At 40.2% G+C, this 21,438-nt stretch overlaps 1 protein-coding gene across 1 annotated transcript in view; it reads right to left on the bottom strand.

Annotated features, from left to right (window-relative positions):
• Window positions 1-516: 516 nt before the first annotated feature.
• The window catches only part of slc7a5 (solute carrier family 7 member 5), an 85,073-nt gene continuing 64,151 nt past the window's right edge, over window positions 517-21,438 (bottom strand). Inside the window, exons 7-10 of the mRNA XM_072596120.1 lie at window positions 15,574-15,670; window positions 8,301-8,450; window positions 4,130-4,307; window positions 517-2,280 (exon numbers count right to left, since the gene is read on the bottom strand). Coding sequence (XP_072452221.1) covers window positions 2,225-2,280; window positions 4,130-4,307; window positions 8,301-8,450; window positions 15,574-15,670 — 481 coding nt within the window. The 3' untranslated portion in view covers window positions 517-2,224. The remainder of the gene's footprint in view (window positions 2,281-4,129; window positions 4,308-8,300; window positions 8,451-15,573; window positions 15,671-21,438) is intronic.

Genomic DNA, 21,438 nt, shown 5'->3' with positions numbered 1-21,438 from the left:
AAGGAATGTGGGCCAGCATTTATTGCCTATCCTTTATCGCTCTGGAGAAGTTAATGAGAGGCTGACAAATCAGAACTGAGTCTTAAACACAGCAGCTTGAATTGCTTGCCATTCATAGCCAGTCTACAACACATTTAAGCAATACATTAACTGGAATAGCATGCATTTTCAATGGTTGTGTTTGCCTGAAACATTTGCATTTTTTCGTTGAACCAAAATTGCTACCTGTTGTTATGACTTAACTTAAAAATAAACTAAATGAGAAGCAGAGCACAATGTTCAGTTTGATTAATGCTATATATATATATATCATATATATATAGTCATGATTTTCCACTTTGTAATATCTGAAAGTTTATGGAGCATTAATCAAACTGAACATTGTGCTCTGCTTCTCATTTAGTTTATTTTAAAATTAAGTCATAACAACAGGTAACAATTTTGGTTCAACTAAAAATTGCAAATGTTTCAGGCAAACACAACCATTGAAAATGCATGCTATTCCAGTTAACTGTATTGCTTAAATGTGTTGCAGACTGGCTATGAATATATAAATATATATATATATATATATATATATATATATAAATGCCAATTAATCTGTGGCTTTCTGGATGATATATTTAACTTATTTACAGCTCAAATATTTTAATATTAATTAAAAATATTGAACAAATACCGCTTCAAAGACAAGCATTGATAAATTTATACTATATTGATTAGACTAATTTCAAAAAGATACTGGACTGTTGAGATAGCTCAAAGAACAGCATCAATGATTCCAGGACCTAGACTGCCACAGGGGGCAATTCCACTGAAAGAAAATTTATATTATCTAGGATTGGTTGGGTTAAGGTATTAATTATCTAATATGTAAAAATAATAAACAGTGTTGAAAAGTCAGTTCCTTCATCAGTATTGTTGGTACAGAAAATCTGATAAAATAAATACAAAACAAAATCTTTAAAAACTATGGATGCAAAGACCTTGTATTTACATATTCGTCATTTAAGGCTGAAATTAAAAAAAATTGTGTGGGGTCATTTGCCATCTATGGGGCAGAATCTGCATTTGCCCCATACAAAGCAACAACAACAAAGTAACTGAGAAAAGGACCGGACTTCCCAAGCTTGAATGAGCTGCTAAGCCTGGAAGGGTATTAGTGCTGGCTCATGTGCTGACCAGATCTTTGGCCCCACATGATGAACACTAATGAAATGTCCTTCCATTAACCACATTATTTCAGGTAATGTAATATAAAGCACCATTGGGTGCAACCTTGAAGTTTTCTGTCCTGCTTGTGTTTGGATCCACAAGCACTGGTTACATTGTAGAACCTTCCATAAATGGAGATATGATTTATTCGTAAACATTGACTGCAATTATCAGCAAGCTGTTCAATCACAGCCTAGCCTGATACTGCAAACACAACATTTAACCTTACCACCCACTTTCAATAAGAATCACTGAAGGACCTTACCAGTGTTCCTTTCATGACACCAGAGACAAAGACAGCTTATGTGTTATTGTTTCATATTAATATCATTGAGAGCACAGATCAGATATTGAGCCTTCTATTACATGTAGTTTTGTTGCTTTTTGGATAAACCAGTTGGGAGTTATTATAGGCCATTGCGTTCATTTAATTACTCACTATAAATATAAACTTGAAAATAAAAGTGGACTGCAATACAAAGAAATACTTCATGAAGTTCTAGGGGTCAGTCTCTCAGTGTAAGGAACCACAACATCTTAGCTCAAAAAACATGTATTTTTTTTCTAATTCCTCTCAACTAAATGAACGAACTAGCTATATTTATTAACAAAGATTGTCTACAGACCCAACAAACAGTCAATCTCTCCCAGGTAATTCCTAAATTTTAGTCCCGTCCACAGTAAAGACTGTTTATCAGACAGTTTTGCAGGCATGAGGGTATTTCAGAATTGCATCCACCAATGCGCAAATAATCACAGAGGGATATTTATACAAACACCAATACACATTGCATACTCTTCACCCAGTATAGTTCTCAACCATTTACTCCTTTTCTAATGAAAGGAGCATGTGATGCTTTCTCAACCAATTTTGAAGTGGTTGACTAAATCCTCAAATTGAAATTATGAGAAATGTTTCCATGAATAAAATGTTGACTTTGGAGTGTGTAACAACGTCTCAATTGCTTGAATCTTTGTGCGTTTTTCTGAAGGAGTTCAATTTGCTTTATTACGAAGACTGAGGTACCACCTCCATGAGTTTTTGACTGAAAACAGTTGTAGAATCTGCAAGAAAGTAAGAAAAAATTTTAATGATAAAACTAACAATGTGCTAATGTTAAACAACATGTTTTCAAACATACTAGTTAAAAAGACAGTAACTGGCTCAAAATGGTGGCGATAGACAACCTGTAAACATCAGATCTCTAACTTTACTATTTTTACAGGGGCCTAGCATAAAGAAGCCAAAATACCAGCCTGTTTATTCAGCAGGTTTTTAATAATTCCAAAATTGGAGTGCACAGGGCAATGATTGCTATTTTAGGGCAAAATAATCAGGTCGACATTGTACATGGTAGACTAATTATTCAAGTTATGTCACATCGGATTCAAGGAGAGCTTGTCAACTGGATATAAAATTGGCTTGCCAATAGGAGATGGAGGATGATGGTGCTGGGTTGTTTTTTGGACTGGAGCCTGTTACCAGTGGTGTTCCAAAGGGATTGGTGCTGGGTCCACTGTTGCTTGTCATTTATAAACAATTTGGATAAGAATTTAGTAGGAATAGTTATTAGGTTTGCAGATGACACATAAATTGGTGATACAGTTGATAGTGAAGAAAATTTTCTAAGAGTACAAAAGGATCTTGATTGGGCCATTGGGCTAATGAATGGCAGATAGATTTTAATTTGAATAAATGTCAGGTAATGCGTTTTGGTAAGACGAGCAAGGGCAAGACTTATACGGTTAATTGCAGGGCCCTGGGTAGTGTTGTAACACTGCTGCAACTGAGCATCAATAGTGGAGCAAGTGGATGCTTGTTAATGTGGTGCCAATCAAGTGAGCTGCTTGGTCCTGGATGGTGTCAAGCTTCTAGTGTTGTTGGAGCTGCACTCACCCAGATAAACGGGGATTATTCTATCACATTTCTGACGTGTACCTTGTAGATGGTGGACAGGCTTTAGGGAGTCAGGAGAAGAGTTACTAGACATAGTATTCCTCACGTCTGACATGCCCTTGTAGCCACAGTTTTTATATGTGAATCCAATTGAATTTCTTGTAAATGGTAACTTCCAGGATGTTGATAGTAACACCAACTGAATGTCAAAGGGCAGTAGTTAGATTGTCTTTTATTGGTGATGGGCCATAGCCTGACATTTGTGTGGCGCAAATGTTATTTGTCGCTTGTCAGTCCAAGCCTGGATATTGTCCAGATCTTATTGCGTTTCAGCATGGACTGGTTCAGTATCTGAGGACTTGCGGATGGTGCTGAACATTGTGCAAACATCAGTGAGTCATCCCCACTTCTGACTTTATGATGGAGGGATGACTGATGAAGCAGCTGAAGATGGTCAGAATGTTCCTCCTGATCTAATAAAAGTAATATATACCACTGTTTCCCCAGGTCTTTCTCTTACCCTGACCACCACCTTTCATGGGTTTGTGCACTTTTTAAATGCACAATCTTCTCCAATTACCCAAAGGACATCTGATCTGACACTAAATAATGATCTGAGACATATCCACAGAGGTATCTCAGGTCTCCAGAGCTTAATCCTGCCTATCCAGACCAAGAACAGACCTTGTTTTAGCTGGTCTAATCTCCACTCTTTGGGGTCCAAATATCAGAGATTCTAAAATCTGATTTCAGTGGAGGCAGCTGGCCATTTAAACCTCTCATGCATAAAATATGGCCTGACACTATTTGCAACCCCCCACACCACCACCACCACCACTGTGAAATGAGGAATGATGGTTCAGGTGCAGGCCTTGGGAGCCCTGACTTCTTTTCGCTTTTTCAGCACAAAAGAGACACTCTCTGTCATGGCAAGAATTGCAGGGGTGAAGTGTGAAATTCACCTTATGATGCATTGTTTACTTATTAACCACATATTCTTATTGTGACCATACGTACAGATTATGTTCAAGAGCCACTTGGGTTTGTTTTTCCAGTAAACGCCAACATAATAGACTGGAAGTCCAGAGAGGATAATGACAAATCCAATGCTACATTCAACAGGTGTCATCCATATAGAAACAACAATCAAGAAGATGCAGGCTAGCACAAAAGAGATTGGCAGCAGGATGTTAAACTGCAAGGTAAAAGAAAAAAGTAAAATAGATTTCAAAGAAACATTTTAAACTTCATTAGCACTGAATTTCCATTTGAATCAAGTTTGCGGTTTCTTCTATTTACTTTTTAGGTCACATAAATCAAAGACTAGATCAGCTCGATACAAACATCAATGGATTTATATCATCCTGTACAAATGAGAAATCTACCTGTCAAAACATAATTCAGCTCTAATACAAATGGGCTGGTGAAGAATGGCTGAAATTTATTCAAGCACAACATTGATATTCTGAAATGATACTCAGCTGATGTAGTTTATATGGATGTTAGCAAAGCTTTTGACAAGGTTTCACATCGGAGACTGACTGAGAGTGTTAAAGCATATGGAACTGAGGGAAACCTAGCAAGATGGATCAGAAACTGACTTAGTAATAGGGCACAAAGGGTAGTGGTAGAAGGTTGTCCAAATGACTTGAGGCCAATGTTCAGACCGATATCCCAAGGATCTGTACTGGAATCCTGACTGTTCATTTTCTTCATATTAATAATATGATATGGATGAAGATGTGGGGGGTAATGTTAAGCAAATTTGCAGGTGACACCAAGACAGTGGTTCATCGCAAAGAAGATGGTTGTGGGTTTTACAGGAAGATAAAGATGGGTTGGTCACACGGGCAGACCGGTGGCAGATGGTATTTAACTCTGTTAAGTGCGAGGTGATGCACTTTGGAAGAAGAAACAAGAGGAAAAGGTATTTAATGAATGGCAGGATGCTGTATAGCTTACAGGAACAAAGGGATCTTGGGGTAATTATTCACAGATCACTGAAGTCAGCAGTGCATGTGAATAGGATAGTTGAGGCCACATATTAGATAATTGCTTTCATCAGTCACAGTGGCATAGGGTATAAGAACGAGGAGGTAATATTGGAGTTACATAGAGCATTGGTTAGGCAACACCTGGAGTACAGTATGCAGTTCTGATCACTTCACTAGACTCATTGAGATGCACAGCATGGAAACAGACTCTTCGGTCCAACCAGTCCATGCTCACCAGATATCCCAACTCAATCTAATACCATTTGCCAGCACTTGGCCCATATCCCTCTATTCATATGCCCATACAGATGCCTTTAAATGTTGCAACTGTACCAGCCTCAGCCACTTCCTTTGGCAATTCATTCCATACACGCACCACCCTCTGCATGAAAATGTTGCCCCTTAAGTCCCTTGTATATCTTTCCACTCTCACGCTAAACCTATGCTCTCTAGTTCTGGATTCTCCCACCCAGGAAAAAGACCTTGTCTATTTATCCTATCCATACCCCTCATTATTTTATGAACCTCTATGAGGTCACCCTCAGCTTTTGACGCTCCAGGGAAAACAGCCTCAGCCTATTCAACCTCTCCCTTTAGCTCAAATCTGCCAAGTTTGCAGATGACACCAAAATTGGGTGTGTAGTGGACAGCTAAGAGGGTTACCTCAGATTGCAACAGGATCTTGACCAGATGGGATGAGAAGTGGCAGATGGAGTTTAATTCAGATAAATGAGAGGTGCTGCATTTTGGAAAAGCAAATCTTAGCAGGACTTATACACTTAACGGTAAGTTCCTAGGGAGTTTTGCTGAACAAAGAGACCTTGGAGTGCAGGTTCATTGCACCTTCAAAGTGGAGTGGCAGGTAGATAGGATAGTGAAGGCGGCGTTTGGTATGCTTTCCTTTATTGGTCAGAGTATTGAATATAGGAGTTGGAGGTTATGTTGCGACTGTACAGGACATTGGTTAGGGCACAGTTGGAATATTGCATGCAATTCTGGACTCCTTCCTATCAGAAAGATGTTGTGAAACTTGAAAGGGTTCAGAAGAGATTTACAAGGATATTGCCAGGGTTGTAGGATTTGAGGTATAGGGAGAGGTTGAATAGGCTGAACAGGCTGGGGCTGTTTTCCCTGGAGCGTCAGAGGCTGAGGGGTGACCTTATAGAGGATTACAAAATTATGAGGGGCATGAATAGGATAAACAGACAAAGTCTTTTCCGTGGGGTGGGGAACTCCTGAACTAGCGGATAGGTTTAGGGTGAGAGGGGAAAGATAGAAAAGAGACCTAAGGGGCAACCTTTTCAGGCAGAGGGGGTTACGTGTATGAAATGAGCTGCCAGAGGAAGTGGTGGAGGCTGGTACAATTGCAACATTTAAAAGGTACCTGGATGGGTAGATGAACAGGAAGGGTTTGGAGGGATGTGGGCTGGGTGCTCACAGTTGGGACTAGATTGGGTTGGGATATCTGGTCGGCATGGACAAGTTGGACCGAAGGGTCTGTTTCCATGCTGTACATCTCTATGACTCTAACCCTGGCAACATCCTTGTAAATCTTTTTTGAACCCTTTCAAGTTTCACAACATCCTTCCAATAGGAAGGAGACCAGAATTGCACGCAATATTCCAACAGTGGCCTAACCAATGTCCTGTACAGCCGCAATGTGACCTCCCAACTCCTACATTCAATGCTCTGACCAATAAAGGAAAGCATACCAAATGCCTTCTTCACTATCCTATCTACCTGCGACTGTACTTGCAAGGAGCTAAGAACCTGCACTCCAAGGTCTCTTTGTTCAGCAACACTCCCCAGATCTTACTATTAACTGTATAAGTCCTGCTCTGATTCGTTTTCTCAAAATGCAGCACCTCATGTTTATCTAAATTAAACTCCATCTGCCACTCCTCATCCCATGTAATCAAGATCCCATTGTATTCTGAAGCAGCCACTAGAGAAGGATATGATCTCACTAGAGGGAGTACAGAGGAGGTTCACCAGGATGTTGCCTGAGGTGGAAAATTTGAGTTGTAAGGAGAGACATGGATAGGACATTTTCACTCAGCAGGTGGTGGGAATCTGGAGTGCACTGCCTGGGAAGGTAATGGAGGCTGGAACCCCTACAGCTTTTAAAATAATATTTGGATGAGCACTTCAAATATCATAACATTCAAAGATATGGGACAAATGCATTTTTTAGTAGTTGTTACATTGGTGCAGACTCGATAGGCTGAAGGATCTTTTTTGTGCTGTATGACTCTATGAATCTATACTGGTGTATATTAGCCATTTCCAAATTGTAAAATACTTTCTTGCTGACATCTTTTTAGGTCACAAATCTACTTTGAATATTTACAGCAAATTGTTAAATCCTTTGTTCTAAAAGGTCAGAAATGAAAATGCTTCAATCACAAAATACATTATTTAAAAGAGAAGGTCACTTAACTTCCGGGATTTTACACAGTGTACTTTTCTCTGGCTTAGTGCCAAAAACCACTCCTTATGAATTGGACTGTGACTAAAAAGCACAGTATCTGGTGATACATCCCTCCCCTCAAAGTCAAATGCCAGCCCCTGTCACTGTGACACAACCCCTCCACTTTATGTTAGGAATATTCAACGTACACTGAACATTACGATCACCAAATGACGTGGCAAATTCCCAACTCCCTGACAGCATTGTTTTATGGGATAAATACACATATTTCAAAGAATTCTTAAAAGTGCGACATGTTGTGCTCCAAGTTACTTGATTAGGTTGACCACTGATGACCTTGATTCCCAAGCGCTTTCCTACCTTACTTGATCTCTGCAGTGTATTAGATCCATGCTGAAGTTGAAGGATGTTATATTCCCAAATCTCTTTTAAAGCAACTCTGCAAACGACTCCCAGGACAAGAGATGTGCACAGGTGGCATAGATCACCTGACTTCAGAGTTTTGTTTCCTTCCTCCGTCTAGGAAATTCTAACCCTTTTACTGAGCACTAACTCCCTGATGGTGGAATGATTTTATTTTTGTGCAATTACAAATTGCTGAGCTGGAAGTTATTGAGAAAGCCAAGGTTACATACTTGTTTTACTTTACACATGAATAGTATGAATTGATACCATTACAGCCACAAGATAGCCATTTTGTACAATACACAAAGGTGTCTTTGTAAACATGTGAAATGAATCAGGATTATAGCTGTCTGTTTACCTTAATAGGCCGCTCCATTTCTGGCTTCTTGTAGCGTAGCCACATCATTCCGACAATGGCTAATGCAATACATAGCCAGTTGAAGAAACTGAAGAAGTTAATGACAGAGTATATGTCGACAGAGAATGCGTACATCAAAGTCATCCAACACTAAAAACAGGAACAAAAAAAAACATCAGCAACCAAAGAAGAAACTTCACAGATTCGGTCAATTTTCTTCACAGTGAAACAATTCAGGCTGGCAGGAGGTGAGGAGGGTTGTGTAGGAAGTGCTGAAGCAGCAGTGAACTCCACAATGCCTGCATGATGAAAATGAAAGGTTCCCGATGCCAAAGGCCACTTGACTGAAAAGCTTGGCTTCCAGGGTTAGGCAGTAGAAGTAGCAACAAAACTGTACACATTCCCCATTCTGACCAGGGAGCACATATCAGTGTGTGTGGGGTACTGGGGAACAGGGCATTACTTAGAATAACAGAATGGGCCTAGCAGCTAACTGGAAAGGCACCTACCCTCCTCACTTAACAGTTCTTTGCCTCAGTTTAGTTAGTGGCTTTCACTAAGCCAGGGAAACCTGGTAGGTCAGGATTAAATTTGAATAGTGCAATTTAATAATTTTGAAAATGACAAGCTCTTTGCTGGGTACAGATTGGACATGAGGCCCCACCTCCACCCACTTCCCAAATTCTCCCATCCCAATGATATAAAAGCTGAAAGTCAGGGTTTTCCATCTGTTTGTTGGAATTAAAATCTCCCTCTCATGATTCTACTGGGACACTAAATCTGCTTTGAACAAAACAGTTTTTTCTGGAATGGTGCCAGTAAAATCATAAATTATTGTAAAAATTGAAAGAATGCAGAGCTCAAAGCATTTAGTCCATGTTTGCATTGGTTATGGGCTGGTAATGTAACTTGATCCTACCATCAGTATATTAAATGCCTGAATAAGTTCACTAATGGCACAAGGCCTTAGGCAGACCAATTTGCAATCAGAATAACTAGAATATTATAGTATTACTTCTTTGAAGTAGCTAATGCACTATCTTGTTAGGTCATGAGAGAGCTGTACCTTCTTTTATCTATTGATCTTTAATGGACAAGTGGATAAATCGTTAAGTCGATAAAGTGGAAGCTGTTACTTTATATTTACAACTGCTTTCTTCACAAATATCAACGAACACAGAAAGTCATGCCAAAAGGATTTGTTCAAATAATGTATTATAAAAACAATAATTTGAAGTCAAAAATCTGATTTACGAGATGAATATTTTAATCTTTTATTAATTGGAAATGCATTTCACTATAACATCTAATAAAGTTTCTTCACTTCTGACCTTTCTAATATAGTCATGGAATGTGGCTGTTGCTTGCCAGTCCCTAGCTGCCCTTGAGAAGACAGGGGCGAGTTGCCTCTGTGAATCACGACAATCCATTGGTGTAGGTCGATACATAAAGCTGTTAAGGTGGCAGTTCCAGGATTCTGACCCAACAACACTGAAGGAACAGCAACATATTTCCACGTCAGGATGGTGAGTGGTTTGGAGGAGAACTGCCAGGTAGTGGTGTTCAATGTATCTGCTGCCCTTGAACGAGCATGGACTAAAGTTCTCCCTCCTGAAATTGTCCAGCTCACTCATATGCATGTGAAAGGAGATCCGGGATTATCGAAGCCCTCTTGCAAAGCTGAATTTGATGGAGGGTTTGAGGATCTCACACTTCACAGCAGCACCACCAGGGAATAAGTACAGGGTACAGACCTACTAGCATTGCATGGATTTAGGCCACAGATGAGTGATAGTAGGATAAGGGTGACAGGGGAGGAGATCAGCTTGCAACAGGCCCCATCTTACCTGATGGCAGGTGCTGGGTATTTTAGGACAAGGAATTCTTGTGCCCCAGAGGCCTCCACCAATCTAGCAGCTACGCAAGTGACCTGACCACTGCTGGGTCAACACCAGTGACAGTAAATGAGGCCCTTAAATGGGCATTAGTTGTTTGCCAAATGCCTGAGTTTGCAGGAGGGTAGGAAGACAGACTTAATTGGAATGTAGCTGGAAGGGCAGTAGGGCCTCACCTGCCACCCTTCTGCCAACTAAATACCTCAAAACCACCAAACTCATCACAGGGGAGTTGCATTAAACATCACCCACCATATAGGGCCCCTACATCACCTTGTTTATCAATTACCATTGGTGGAAAATCCAGACAATATTTCATTGTCCAATTCAAATCAAACCTAATGTTTCTTCGGCAGTTCTCGTTTGGGAGTTGCATTAGATTTTCAGCAAATTGATCGAGGGGCACCCAAATCTGAAGGATATTTGAATTTTATGCCCTGGCATGCAGCCATTATTTAGGTTTTCCACTGCTCTCTTGCCTAAAAACAAGATGGTGGCAGAAAAGTATGGTTAAAAATAAAGTGAAAAGCCTTACTACCATACTCCAAACATAATCGAACCTCTTGTTCCCTATACAGCCATTTCCTCTGACTTCACTCAGACTTTGAATCATAAGTGTCAGTGGTGGGACAGTGGGAAGCTTTCTTTCTATCTGTTCCGCTTACCAGGTGGTGGTAGATTTTGGGTATTGCTGGCAACAACTTTTACTTCAGTAAGCTGGAGGGATAGAGCCAAGTATAAGCCTTGTCCATGTCTACAATAGTCTCCAGAATTTATCTTCATAGATCTCCTCCTCTGCTGGCTATTTGTATCTTACAGGTTCTTTCTTCCTTTTAAAAATCCCCCACCACCTCATCCAGCATTATAGCAGTGACCCCACTATAACATGACTATATTTTCTCACCAAGTTGGTGAAAGCTGTCTACTGGGGCAGGATGCAACCTTGAAGCCCAACCTGTCTCACCAATTGCATACAATCTAAGAAAACAGGTCTGGGCTAAAGTGGTCACAGAAAAGGGTTGAGACTCTCAGCCAAAGAGTACAACCAAGAAGAGGAGAATTGAGTTCATCTGGGATTTGTTCGATACTGAAAAGAATATCTGTCCACCGTTTTTGTCAAAGATTGCAATAGACTGTTATCAGTCAGGGAATTTTATCTTCCACCTTTCAGTGAAGGGAAAGAACAATATGTTCACAGCTTTAGCTTTTTATCATGGACATCATTTGCCAAAGCAGGAAATGCAAGCAGTGTGAAGAATGTGCAAGGTCAGTCAAGACAAAATACCGTATTTACTCATGTAAAGGTAAGATCTTTTAGACTTTTTTTAAGATTAAATTTATAGGGTCGACGATTACATGGATACTTCTTTTGAGGGGCTGAAATTCAAGCTACAGTCCAAACTACTGTATCATTAGCAGAAGCCCAACTGATCTCTAAACAAATTTTAATAAAACAATAAATAATGGTAATTACCAGATAAAGACAATAGACACAAAATGAATTAGTAAGCTTTCATTTATACATACAAAAAGTGAAGTAGAAATAGAATATGGCTTTAAATTACAATTACATGGTACATCTTAAATTAAACATGTCAAATACAAAAGTTCATTAAAGTCCTGTAAAATTACACTGTTCAACATCTTCATCACTGAATAAAGTTTCATAATCATCAGGGTGAATTATATCATCATATAGATCCTCTTCATCTCACTGTCCGTAGTTAGAGGCAGCACATCACCCACTTCTTCTTCTTCATCTATGTCATCCCATAGATAATCGTCTTCTGTATCATTCAATGCATTTGAAATTGCATATTTCTTGAATGATTTGAAAATAGTATTAGCTTTTATTTCCTTTCTTGAATCAATGATCCAATCATACATCAGTGGCAGTGATGGAGCCTGCATACTGCTTCCTTTCCTGTATGTTTTTTCTCCATCACACATCCAGTTATTCCACTTCATTCTCATCATAACCTTAAATGGCTTAATAATATTAGCATCTGTTGGTTGCAAAGCACTTGTACGCCTGCCAGGAATTAAACTATGTTAATGTTTTGTTATCAACAACAATCTTCACAAGATATGATATAAACTTGTCCCAGACAAGGAAACTCTTTTCCTTGCGTAGTTCACCAGGTTGTAAATTCCAAACTTCCTTTATTCATTTTCTACATCCACCTTCATTCATCCAGCCTTGTGGATGCATATGGACAATTCCTTTTGGAAATTTCTCCTTGGCAAAGTTTTTCTTTTAAAAACAGCTTTCAGTTTTAACTTAGTGCCATCAGCCATACAAAGAAAAACTAAAGTAAACCTTCTTTTCTTAAGGCCAGTGGGTTTCACCATTTTTTTTCTCCTTTGTGGTTCACAGTTCGATTTTCCAGCATGTTGAGTGTAATAGGCATTGCGTCCATGTTTCCATTGCATCAGAACTTGTACGCTTCTGTCTGCTTACTTTTTATTACAAACTGGTGAAACTGTAATATCTTATCTTCTAGTGTAGCAGGCAGCTTTTGTGTAATCTTAGTTCTCTGCTGAAGTACTAAGTCATGCTTTCTCATGAACTTTGTACACCATCCAGCACTTGCCTTAAAATCCAAAACTCCATCCTTCTTTGATAAATTTTGTGCATAGATTCAGATGGCTTCATGACGAACACATTTTCCATTTTGACAATTTTCAAGTACTCACTCAGCAAATTTTTTTCCCCAATTGTGGCCACTTGCTAGGTTTACCTCTGTTGGCACAGCTTCATTTTGGCATTGTCTGAAGTTGGTTCCATATCCTTCTCCAGGCTCTCTCAAATTTCTCTGAAACTCCGAATTCTCTTGCTGCTACACAGTTATTTGTCTTCTCTGCATCTTCAATAACCTTCAGTTTAGATGCTGCTGTATATTTTTTGTATTTTCTGGAGGGCATTTTTCCACAAAATAATGAAGAAATTTCAAAACCTCAACTAAAGATGTGTGGGCGGCACGGTGGCACAGTGGTTAGCACTGCTGCCTCACAGCGCTGGAGACCCGGGTTCAATTCCCGCCTCAGGCGACTGACTGTTTGCACGTTCTCCCCGCGTCTGCGTGGGTTTCCTCCGGGTGCTCCGGTTTCCTCCCACAGTCCAAAGATGTGCAGGTCAGGTGAATTGGCCATGCTAAATTGCCCGTAGTGTTAGGTAAGGGGTAGATGTAGATGTACATGTAGAGGTATGGGTGGGTTACGCTTCAGCGGGGCGGTGTGGACTTGTTGGGCCGAAGGGCCTGTTTCCACACTGTAAGTAATCTAATCTAATCTAATCTAATCTAGATATATGACGGTGTTCCACGAGTACAACAAGGGAACTGAGCTCAGCTGAGCTGCACTCAAAGGGAGGTTGTCACCTGGTTCTGACCTATGTGTCTTATACTTTTGTGCCGAATTGGTGTGAATTGTACATCAAAACACAATAGAACGAAAGAAAAGTTCATTTCCTCACCATACCATTTATGTGCAGGATGATACCTTGACTCGCAAATGCTGATCTGTTATCTGAAGGACTAAGGTCAACTTTTGCAGGAGATATGGAAAATTCCAGATTTCTTTGGTCAAAAATAGGGGGTCGACTTTTACATGAGATCGACTTTTACTAGAGTATATATGGTACACAATTTAATTGGATTAAAGAATAATTCTAAATTCTTTGGAAAACAGAAAGTGAACATCAGATTTCTGCTACTTTCACCACTGAAACTGCACAGTTGGACAGGCAGCAACTTTACCCTGAAGCCAGCTGTAAGGCATGTAACCTACAGCAACTTGTATTCTTTCATCAAGTAGTGTTGTCAATTGCGATAGCAATCATTTCAGGGCTCAATGCTTCAAATCAGCCTCAATGGTTATGCTTTCAGACTATGCCCATTAGTGTGCGAGGTTAACTGAATCCTCATTACATGTGGAGACTGAATCCTGACCCACTTGATTAAATCTATTTTTTTAATAAACCTCTTCACTGGGTGCCAATAACAAATCTTTAACTTTAACAACAGCTGATTGCATCATGCACATACTCAACTCTGTGATGCAGTCAAAGCTCTACATGCAGTCAGCCATTTGCAAGCAACACTCTTCAATGCAACATTATCTCACTGGAGCAAAATATTCCATATATTTTTATTTTGTATCCTGCAATGGCTGTACCTACTCCTATTCCTGTAATTTCCTTTGGGGTTGTAAACTGACCCTGATTGCTCTATTCTTCCATCACTGGCCTCTTGCATTCCTGTCTTTCTTAATCCTGCTACTTAGTGCTGTGCCTTTAGCAGCTTGTGCACCACATTTGAGGATTCTCCTCTTGAATTCTTCCCTTTCCACTTTCCTCATCATCTTTTAAGGCATTCCTCTGATCACGGTTAAGCTATTGCCAAATAGCAGATTTTTTCCATACAATGAAGTGTTCATGGATATTTTCTTGGTTAAAAACATCGAAGAGTAAACGTTGTTGTTATACCCATTTTGCCTCCACTAAAACATCTACACCTCTGTAGTGCACAGGTTTGTGGGAAAAGAAGTACATACTACAGTTTTATGTAAAGACAACGTGTATTTGGAAAATAATCCTTAAGCTGCAGAACTTTTCTTGTACACAGATAATCTAGTGATTTTGTTCATAAACTAAAGCAGGTAGATCCAAGTTGAAACATTGGTAAATTTCAAATTCCCTCTTCTCTTGTACATCCTCAACAGCAATTCTGCACCCATTGTGGTTTTTTTTCTGAGAGTCATAGTCATAGAGATGTACAGCAGAGAAACAGAGCTTTCGGTCCAACTTGTCCGTGCCGACCGAATATCCTAAACTAATCTAGTTCCATTTGCCAGCACATGGCTCATATCCCTCTAAACCATTCCTATTTATATATCCATCAAGATGCCTTTTAAACGCTGTAATTGTATAAGCCTCCACCACTTCCTCTGGCAGCTCATAATTACATAGCAACTTGACAATGCACTTCGCACTCCTACTTCTATTAAATCAGAAGTTCCAAAACAGCAAACAATTCTGGCAGGCACTAATGAGTACAACCAGGGCACCTTAATGTGGATCAAATAAAAGTTCAAACTGCAGTCACCAATAACAAAATTGAAGGTTTCAAAATAATAGTTGTATGTTTTGCATGCAACTATTTTGTGTTAGTAACTTATAACTACAATCACACAAAATTATTGAAAGTTACTTGAAAAGCCTCGTGTTACCAGTACTGTAAACGTGTAAGTTGTTTTGAACTACTGATCAGGGCTGGTTTTTTTACTTTGTATACTTATGAAAAAATTGTGCAAACAGTTCTGCAGCATTGAAATGTCCTTTTTTTTATATAATCAAACATCAATTAGGAAATACTCACAGTAAATATTAATGATGGTAAGGGAGTAAAACGTGTTAGGTGAATCATAGACAGAAGGCTGGGCAAGTGACCTTCTCGCGATCCCACAAAGAATAATCTGCAATAAGTAAAAGGAACAATTAAACTTTTTAAAAAAAAGCTATAAAAGGGAAAGCAAACATTTACTGATATTAATCCTGGGAAATGCCATTTTCATTCTCTTTTTGTACCTCCCAGCTGTCATCCATCTTGGTTAGATTCCATACTTAACTATCTAGTGATAGCCATTGTTAATGATTTTGCCTCATGTTGCGCAGATATCTCTGACGTGTCCCAAGGATCTATCCTTAGCCCTTGTTACTTATCACTTACATGTTACCTTCAAAAGCACTGCATGAATTTACAATTTCATTTTCCATGTACACATTGACAGTATCTCATCATTACCTTTATCAACTGACTCTTGCGCTCTTTCCACATTGTCAAATTGCTTGTGCTACCTCCTGTACTGAAAGAACAAACTTATCCTCCAAACAAATTCCTGTAAGACATTGTCCTCTGATATTGCCAAAAGCATAATTTCATAACTGTTGACTCCACTTTTCTCGTTGTTGTGGTTCTGTTTGCCGAGCTGGGAATTTGTGTTGCAGACGTTTCATCCCCTGTCTCGGTGACATCCTCAGTGCTTGGGAGCCTCCTGTGAAGCGCTTCTGTGATGTTTCCTCCGGCATTTATAGTGAAAATGCCAGAGGAAACATCACAGAAGCGCTTCACAGGAGGATCCTAAGCACTGAGGATGTCACCTAGACAGGGGACAAAACGTCTGCAACACAAATTCCCAGCTCGGCGAACTGAACCACAACAACGAGCATCCGAGCTAAAAATCTTCTCACAAACTTTGTCCACTTTTCTCTCTAGCAATTTCCTGAAGCTGAACCAAATGACTCACAATCTTGGCATCAAATTTGGCCCAAGCTGGGCTGCCAAGCACATTTCCATAAAATCAACAGGATTGTCTACTTCTGCTTTTCTAACATTATTTGACTCTGCTACTATTTTAGCTCATCTGTTCCCTATTCAGCTTTTTCAATCCCTGGACTTGCCGATTCCAAGACATTGCTGGCCAGCCTTAAATCCATGAACTTGTAGTCAAACCTGCTACACCATCCTATCCAATATTATTTTTTGTGTGTTTGGTAATTTGGTTACCAATGACACATCTCAGTTTTGAATCTTGCTTTTGTACCCAACCCCAACCCACATTTCCTATCTTTAGAATCTCCACTGAACCCACATCCCTCTGAGATGATGTCTAACTCTGGCCTCTTGAACAGCCTAAGTTTACAGAGCCTGGCCAATAGCGGACATATCTTTCATTGCAAAAGTTCTGAACTTCTATTTCCAAAATTCTCCTCCATTCTCTCTCATATTCTGTCTTTAAGATCTCATTAAAACCACAGGCCTTTTAAAATGCTTCTGGTTATCTACACTGATCACTCATTGAATGACACGGTGCCAAACTTTGATAAAAAATATTTCTGTGAAGCTCTTTGGGACTTCTTGGGGGATCCAATACAATCCATTTTCAGATTTACATCACTGGCATTTTCTAAAACCACACTAAAACACAATGCATGATGGGAAGATTCTTGTCATGTCTTTGGGGTTCTCAACTGCCAGCCTAGAGAACTGTAAAGACATCTCCACTGCTATTCTTCAGGAAGGCCTGCCAAACCACAAGTCTACCAGGTAGTGCAAGGCCATAGCTGTAGCCTCCCTGGAATGTGTTCTCTCTGGGCAGAAGTTTTATTTACTGACACCAATCAGGGGCCAGCAGTTTTTGAGTTCACCAACACCATGCTGGTGGAGACGACTGCTGGTAAGACAAGCTCCAGAGTCCCAGGATCACAGAGTACCTAGGCCACAAAAATGCTAGGGCTACAGGCTTGTACAGTGGGGATCTTAGGGCTTGAATTGGGTTGGTTTTCAGCAGCACACCCATCACCACTGCCCCTGAATATCCCAACTCTCAATTCCTTGATCAGGCAGTGAGTGCCTTTGATCGAGAGAAACCACACTGCACTCCCCTACTCCAGAGCAAGGCTGGATGCACAGTTTTAGTGGACACAGTTGTAAAAGCCTTTAAATGGTCATTCATTGGCTAGTTATCAGCGTCGACGAATGGTAGTGCAGAATTGCCAATCATGGACTTTCCACCTGGAATTTAATTAAGCAGAAAGCAGAAGGGGGCAAGCTTTAAGAATGTCAATACTGCACCCCTAGTTAAATGCCTTTCCCATCTGCAAATCTGCCATCAGCAAGTGCAGAAGATACCATTCCATGTGTCAGCAGTATTTGAACAAATGTCACTTGACTTTTAAGTTTATCAATACATTATTGGTTAGTATATATGCAGATTCCGGGTCATACATTTACTGGTTAAGTTTTCAGTTTGGCGCAATAAACAAAGAAACTGAACTGAATTTCCCAACTCTCTCAGTCAGCTGCAGAAAATATTTCTCATAAAAGACCTTGTTCTAAGCTCACAGTTTAATGTAGTTTTGAAGGAGTACCATATTGCTGGAAGAGCATCTTTTAGACAAAATGTAAAATGAGGTACATGTGCATGCAAAAAGATAATGCTATGGTACGGTTTCAAAAAGAGAGAGAATGCCTAGCCATGTTCTGGCCAGAAGGACATATTTTCAATCTAAGTAAAGCAAAGCAAATACACCACTGGTCATCCTTTGCAACTGATGTTCAAAAAGCATGCTGTATACAAATATCTACAATATTACACGACAAAACAGTGACTACCATGTAAGGTTCTGTGAAGATCCTGCAGGTACAATGAGGCATTACACAAATGCATGCGTTTTCTTTCAGAGTGAAGGATGATTTTCTTTAAGATCATACCATCACGAAATAATTATTTTGTAATTTTGCTATTGCTGAGATGAAATGAGGAATGACACGATTTAAAAAATTCAATGATAAATTTCAAACATCTGAAGGGCTTTTGCCCGAAACGTCGATTTCGCTGCTCGTTGGATGCTGCCTGAACTGCTGTGCTCTTCCAGCACCACTAGTCCAGTGTATGCAGAAATAGTCCACTCTTTCATGAACATAGTTGGGGCAGCACAGTGGTTCAGTAGTTAGCACTGCTGATTCGCAGTACTAGGACTCGGGTTCAATTCCACCCTCAGGTTGACCCTCTGTGTAGAATTGCACATTCTCCCTGTGTCTGCGTGGGTTTGCTCTGGTTTCCTCCCACAGTCCAAAGATGTGCAGGTTATGGTGGATTGGCCATTCTAAATTACCATAGTGTCCAGGGATGTGTAGATTAGCCATGGGAAATGCAGGGTTATAGCATAGAGGGGTGAGTCTGGGTGGGACGATCTTCAGAGAGTTGCTGTGAACTTAATAGGCCAAATGGCCTATTTCCGTACTGTAGAGTTTCTACGATGCTACGTTAAAGACAGTTGGTAAAATTCTAGAATCCATCATTAAGGATGAGGTTTCTAAATTCTTGGAAGAGCAGAGTCTGATTAGAACAAGTCAACATGGATTTAGTAAAGGGAGGTCATGCCTGACAAACCTGTTGGAATTTTTTGAAGAGGTAACAAGTAGGTTAGACCAGGGGAACCCAGTGGATGTGGTCTATCTGGACTTTCAAAAGGCCTTTGATAAGGTGCCACACGGGAGACTGCTGAGCAAGGTGAGGGCCCATGGTGTTCGAGGTGAGCTGCTGGGATGGATTGAGGATTGGCTATCTAACAGAAGGCAGAGAGTTGGGATAAAAGGTTCTTTTTCAGAATGGCAGCCGGTGACGAGCGGTGTCCCGCAGGGTTCGGTGCTGGGGCCACAGCTGTTCGCATTATATATTAATGATTTGGATGAGGGAACCGGGGGCATTCTAGCGAAGTTTGCCGATGATACAAAGTTAGGTAGACAGGCAGGTAGTACTGAGGAAGTGGGGAGGCTACAGAAGGATCTAGACAGGTTGGGAGAGTGGTCCAGGAAATGGCTGATGGAATTTAACGTGAGCAAGTGCGAGGTCTTGCACTTTGGCAAAAAGAATATAGGAATGGACTACTTTCTAAATGGTGAGAAACTTAATAAAGCCAAAGCACAAAGGGATCTGGGAGTGCTAGTCGAGGATTCTCTAAAGGTAAACATGCAGGTTGAGTCTGTGATTAAGAAAGCGAATGCAATGTTGTCTCTTATCTCAAGAGGGTTGGAATATAAAAGCAGAGATGTACTACTAAGACTTTATAAAGCTCTGGTTAGGCCCCATTTGGAGTACTGTGTCCAGTTTTGGTCCCCACACCTCAGGAAGGACATACTGGCACTGGAGCGTGTCCAGCGGAGATTCACACGGATGATCCCTGGAATGACAGGTCTAGCATATGAGGAACGGCTGAGGATACTGGGATTGTATTCGTTGGAGTTTAGAAGATTAAGGGGAGATCTAATAGAGACGTACAAAATAATACATGGCTTTGAAAAGGTGGATGCTAGAAAATCGTTTCTGTTAGGCGAGGAGACTAGGACCCGTGGACACAGCCTTAGAATTAGAGGGGGTCATTTCAGAACGGAAATGCGGAGACATTTCTTCAGCCAGAGAGTGGTGGGCCTGTGGAATTCATTGCCACGGAGTGCAGTGGAAGCCGGGACGCTAAATGTCTTCAAGGCCGAGATTGATAGGTTCTTGTTGTCTAGAGGAATTAAGGGCTACGGGGAGAACGCTGGCAAGTGGAGCTGAAATGCGCATCAGCCATGATTGAATGGCGGAGTGGACTCGATGGGCCGAATGGCCTTACTTCCACTCCTATGTCTTATGGTCTTATGGTCTTATTTTGAGAAATACTCAAAAGTAGAGGAAGCTTTTTTTAAACATACGTAGGAATAATATACCACAGTAATGAATCTGCGTGGACACATCTTACAGGATAATGTTTGCAGATCTAAGTACGGTTTTTATTTAGCCACAATCACAACAGGTTGGACGGACTGCTTGCCACAAGTTATCTTCTTACAGGAGAGGTAAAGAGGGTCATGTAATAAGAAAAAACAGTAATAGGGTGGACACAATACAATATGGCTTCCTTTTTAGTAGCTATTCCAAATGGATTATAGTACAGCTACCTCCACACTTAAATGCATCTTGATATTATAATCAGTCTAGTCAAAAGCTTGTGCGTGGGCTGTTAATACAATGTTCATTGCATTTCGTGGTAAGCAGGCAGTGGGCATTAATTGGAGTTGCACTTGAAAACATTTAAGAAGACACTTACTACACAAACAAACAGTGGTCTGTATGCATTAGGAGCCTAAAACATCAAGTCCTGTTGCTTGGGGAATGTGAAGGCACAAATAAAGAGAAGGAATTTGCATCAGTATGACACATTATCAAATCCTTAGAATGTCTTAGAAATTCCTTCACAATAAGTGGAGGAAAAATTAATTATTTTTGAAATGCATCGGTTTGATATATAGGAAAATCCAGCAGCCAATTTGTTTCAGGATAGGGGGGCCAAATGGTTTCCTTCTGTGCTGTAACAACTGTGTAAACAGAAAATTAATGACTTTTATTTTCATGGTGGTGTTTGAGGGAAGCACATTGGCCTGGACAAATAAAATTCAAGATTTTTGTGTGCAGCTAAGCCAACAGACAACTCTGATTAATATCTCATCCAATGCATTTCAAACATGCAGAGCTCCATGAGTAATACACTCAAGTATGTGCCTAAATTCTGTGTTGGACTGGGAATTGGACCTACAAACTTTTTGAATCAGAATGCTATCAGCAGTACTGATTCAGTGATCTGAACAGATAATTATGCAACTGCCATGTCTACAGAAAAGCAAACTACTTTGAAAGTA

Source organism: Chiloscyllium punctatum, chromosome 26 (genome assembly GCF_047496795.1).
Source record: "Chiloscyllium punctatum isolate Juve2018m chromosome 26, sChiPun1.3, whole genome shotgun sequence".
Classification (NCBI taxonomy): Eukaryota; Metazoa; Chordata; class Chondrichthyes; order Orectolobiformes; family Hemiscylliidae; genus Chiloscyllium; species Chiloscyllium punctatum.
The sequence above is the reverse complement of the archived record's forward strand: the minus strand, read 5'-3'. Positions and strand labels throughout refer to the sequence as shown.